Source organism: Arachis duranensis, chromosome 10, assembly GCF_000817695.3.
Source record: "Arachis duranensis cultivar V14167 chromosome 10, aradu.V14167.gnm2.J7QH, whole genome shotgun sequence".
NCBI classification, from domain to species: domain Eukaryota; kingdom Viridiplantae; phylum Streptophyta; class Magnoliopsida; order Fabales; family Fabaceae; genus Arachis; species Arachis duranensis.
The window spans coordinates 99,698,007-99,703,071 of NC_029781.3; the positions used below are offsets into that span (position 1 = coordinate 99,698,007).

Here is a 5,065-nt window from a genome sequence, read left to right on the forward strand (position 1 = left end):
AAATTCAATTCAGTGATGACTTTCAGTAACAAAAAGATTTACCTAAGTAATTATTTGAGTAAAACAGCAACAAATTCAAGGTTTAGTGATGATAATCAATAACAAATTCGACCAATTCAGACATCGAGACAGACCCCTTATATTGTATTTGTTGAATGCACTCTTATGCTCTGTTGCCTTTGTACTGTCCCAGGATAACAAAAGCAGAACACATTATTTAAGATAAAGGCAATGAATTTCTTGAAAATGTTGACATAATATTTAAATTAATTGTGTACCAAAATAATAACCATTAAAAATGAAAATCCATTAGAGCTTAATGGATAGAACTCTAATATCATCATGTCAACAACCAAAGAACATGCATGGATAAAGTTCCAAAAAGCAATTATCCTGCCTTGTTTACCTTTGGATAGACTCCAAATAATATGTTAGATAATCACCAAAATATCTCACAATACATTGTTCATACCCTGACCCAACGATAAGGCCCAGGTCCAAATGAAAGGCCCAATCCAAAGGGTTGAGTCTCGCCCTGTACCGACCTTCTCTCTACGAAGTCGGTTCTTACCACGACTTATCCTAAAGAAGTCGGGGACAAAGATTAGCTGGCAGATAACCATTCATTCAAATGAGTAACTGCCCCTAAAATCTCTCTACCCACTTCTAGGAGCCATATCTCAACCTCCCTAAGATAAAGGTACGGTTATCCACCTTAAATGGCGGAACTACTTCAACGGTGGTTATGGGTTCACTACTATAAATACACTGACACCTCTCAGGTATTTCATAAGTCCCAATACTGTCTATACCTGCTTACACCCTTGCTGACTTAGACATGGAGTGTCTTTGCAGGTACCACCCCCCATTCTCTCACACAGACAAGTCGGAAGGAGACTCCCAGACGTAAACCAAGTCGGAGACCACCCTCCTCTAGCACTTGGGCCTCACAAACAAGCCCAACCACCATCCGGTTCTAGGTAAGCCCCGGAACACATAGTATGCTCACACATACTAATTCTACCATTGTAATTTTTTATATAAGAATATAAACGAGTAATAAATTAATATTAAATTTTATGCTTGCAGTAACAATTTTTACAAGTATTGTTCAGCATCCCCAAGACATATCTATCTAAATAAACTATTAATCCAACTTCTAGATTGAAGTATACATATGGTCACAACTAATTAGGCTCAATGTAAACACAATGTAAATAGAAAATTCTAGCTCAATAACAAATTATTAAAGGTTTAGTGATGATTTTCAGCAATAGAAAATCTAGTTCATTGATATTCTCAGCAACAAATTTCAGCAGCAAAATCAAAATGCAGTGATGAATTACAGCAACAAAATTAAAAAAAAAAAGAACAGAAAAATTTGTTGGAACTAACCAAATTGGAGACCAGCTTCTGGTTGTGCGAAGGAAGCTGACGGCAAAGAGGAAGCTGATAACGAAAGTCAAAGCAAGAAGACGACAACGAAAATCAGTCCCGGGACCTGCTGCTTCTGCCGCTGGCGGCGACAAGCACAACAATGGCAACAAAGGCACATGATTGAGTGTGAGACGGTGACGAGACAGGGAGCGACGACGACGACCAGTCCTGGGACCTGCTGCTTCTGCCGCCGCCGCCGACGAGGGCAGGAAAGGTGCATGAGCGCGACTGATGCGAGATGGTAATGAGTGACGACACAAAGAGAGACGACAAGCTTGTGTGGGATTTCAGAGACAGTAGAGAGACTGGAGCCGAGAGAGGGAGAGAGCTTGTGCGAGCGAGAGCAACTGAGCCACAGTGACAGATGAGAGAGCTCAGCTTTAGCAAGAAAGTAACATTGAGGGAGGAGATAGTGAGGGGTGAAGGGTGAGGGGTGAGGGGTAGGATTTTGAACGATGTCATTTACCAAAGTAAAAGAAAAAAAAAATTGACCCAGTTTGGGTTACATAAACCAGCCGGGTTGAATCAAACTTTAAAAATAAATTAACCAGTTTTATAAATAGGCCAATCACTACGTGACACATGGCATCTTTTAGAAAAAGACGTTTGGAACGTCTTGATAGGAGTATTCGCCTTGTCAATATATCCTCCTGTGTTATACTATTGTCAATACTCTCCCGAATATTGTGGTATTAATATTAAAATAATAAAAAATATTATTTATACACTAAAATTAGTTACTAAAATTAGTTATTAATATATTTGTATATAAATATATGTGTAGTTGAATTTAGGTTTAATTACTCTGTTGGTCTCTATAGTTTCACAAAATTTTTAATTAGGTCCTTATAATTTTTTTCCTTTTAATTGAGTCTTTGCACTATTTTTTTAATTAGGTTTCTTTTAGCAGTAATTAGCTTAATTTTATAAGGACTCCACTAAAAAAATGGTAGAGAGACCCAAATAAAAGAAAAAAAAAGTATAGAGACTCAATTTAAAAAAATTGGTACAAGGATTCAATTAAAAAGAAAAAAGTACAGGAACCTAATTAAAAATTTTGCGAAATTATAAGGACTAACAGAGTAATTAAACCTTTAATTTATTTTCAATATATATTTATTTCCAACATATATTTTATACTGATGGCTGACTTTAGTAGCTAATTTTAATATACATATAATATTACTCTAAAATAATACAATATGCTTATTTTTTTAATTATTTTTGGATAACTTTAAAAAAAATCTGCAAAAACAATTTGCCTACGAATGGTCCTGCCTCCATATATATTTTCGAGAAACACCAACATCCAATAATTAAAAATTACGCGCGAAAGTTTTGTCAATATGTTAAAAAAAAATTATACTATGTTTATATTAAAATTAGTCTCTAAAATTAACCACTAATATAAAATACATATTAAAATATAAATATATATTAAAAATAAATTATATTAATAATTAATTTTAGTGACTAATTTTAATATACAAATAATATTTTTTTCTTTAAAAAAAAGGCCTAAAACTGAAGCGTGGTTATAATAGAGCGAAATGACCGAGAATTTCTCAAAGGAAAAATAATGTCCACTAAGTGTAAAGACGAAACAGGTAGGAACAAACACAATGTAAATTGTTTTCTATTTATCCAAATCTATTAATATTTTTATTTTCATTAGTGTTTTTAATTAAGTGCTAAAAGATAAAGATTTTTCTTCTACTTCTTTCTTTAGAGAAATTCTTTAAAAATAACACGAAAAAAACACACATAAAAAATAGGACATATATATAATATAAAAATTAAATTCTGTAAAAATAATATAAAACACAAACACAAAAATCTTTGAAAAAAAAAAGGCAACAAGTTTTAACAAAAGAAACACTTTCAAAATAACACGCAATTTTATAATAACTCAAATTATCATTTTAAATTTGATTAGCTAAATAAAGGCTTGTGTCATCGCCAACTTGGAATAATACTATAATAGAGAGAATAACAACACACATAAGTCATAACCAGCGAGCAAGCATATTCCACTACTTAATTTCCATTTCCTCGTTATCTTTCACCTGCATCGAAACTACCGCAGGAACTTGAATTCTCGATTTCTTAGGTCATTTTTAGTAGAGAATTCATCATAATTTCTGTTTATAATTTATCTGTCATAAAAAATAATTTTACGTCAATTTTTATGTCATAAACAGTAAATAAGAATTTAAAATATCTCTCTTTTTTCCATTAGAAAGAACTAACTTTAATTTTTGTTGTGGTCCTACTTAATTAATTAATTAAAATATTTGAAATTAATGTAATTAATTTTTTTGAATAATGTGTAATTTAAATTTATAAATTTAAAAATAATACACTATTAAAAGATATTAATATTAAATAAATTCATCTACAACAATAATACACAATATATAATTCGGGATTACACTAATTTGTAAAATTACTTAATACAAAGAAAAACATAATTAAAATCTATAGTTGACGACAAGCATTGTGAAATTGACATATGTGTTCAATCAAGTCCTCTTTCAATTGTCTATGATGCTGCCTATTTCGAAGTTGGGCATTTCTTTGGAGAAATTGATGGTATGGTGCAAAATCTTCTTCTCTCAGCTGAGGTTGTGATAAGTCATTTTTGACATCATCATACTCTAAGCCTTGAGCAAAATTTTTTACATAAGTGTCTCTTTCATCCTCAACAATCATATTATGCAATATAATACAAGCTCTCATTATGTTGGCAAGCTTCTTCTTTTCCCAAAAATGAGTTGGACCACGTATAATTGCAAAGCGTGCTTGCAACACTCCGAATGCTCGCTCCACATCTTTTCTTTGCCCTTCTTGGTATTGTGCAAATAACTTGCGTTTTTTCCCTTGTGGCTTTGAGATTGATTTGACAAATGTTGCCCATTCAAGATAAATACCATCTGCTAAATAGCATCCCATAGTATAATTATTACCATTAATAGTATAATTTACCGCCGGAGCACGATTATTTAGAATATCATCAAACACTGGACAACGATCTTTGATATCGTTATTTGAACCAGAAACTCTAAAGAACGCATGCCATATCCAAAGGTTTGAAGATGCTACAATCTCAAGTACTATGGTTGTAACCCCACGATAACCACTCATGTACATACCTTTCTACGCCTTTGGACAATTTTTTCATTACCAATACATGCAGTCAATGCTACCCAACATGCCAGGAAAGTCACGACCCTCCGCCATTTGTAGCAGGCGTCGTATGTCATTTGGATTGGGTTTTCGCAAGTATTCATCCTCGAACACTGAAATGACACCTTCAACAAATTTTTTCCAGCATTCAATTGTAGTGCTCTCGCCTATGCGCATATAATCATCAACAACATCAGCTGCATGCTACGCCATATGCTAACATCCGTATCGCAGCAGTACATTTTTTGAGTGGTGACAACCCTCTTCTTCCAGTTGCATCATCCCTCTGTTGGAAATACGGATAGACGTTTGAGAGAGCGTCTACTTTCCAAAGAAACACATGTCTTCTCATTTGAAATCTCCGTCAGAAAATGTCAGCATTATACACCGGTTCATTTGCAAAGTAATCTTGGAAAAGGCGATCATGTCCTGCTTTTCGATC

At 33.4% G+C, this 5,065-nt stretch overlaps 1 protein-coding gene across 1 annotated transcript; it reads right to left on the reverse strand.

Annotated features, from left to right (window-relative positions):
- Positions 1–3,915: 3,915 nt before the first annotated feature.
- On the reverse strand, positions 3,916–4,581 carry LOC107471327 (uncharacterized). Its single transcript, XM_016090770.1, has one exon. The coding sequence runs from the start codon at positions 4,579–4,581 to the stop codon at positions 3,916–3,918; it is 666 nt and encodes a 221-aa protein (XP_015946256.1).
- Between the last annotated feature and the right edge of the window lie 484 nt (positions 4,582–5,065).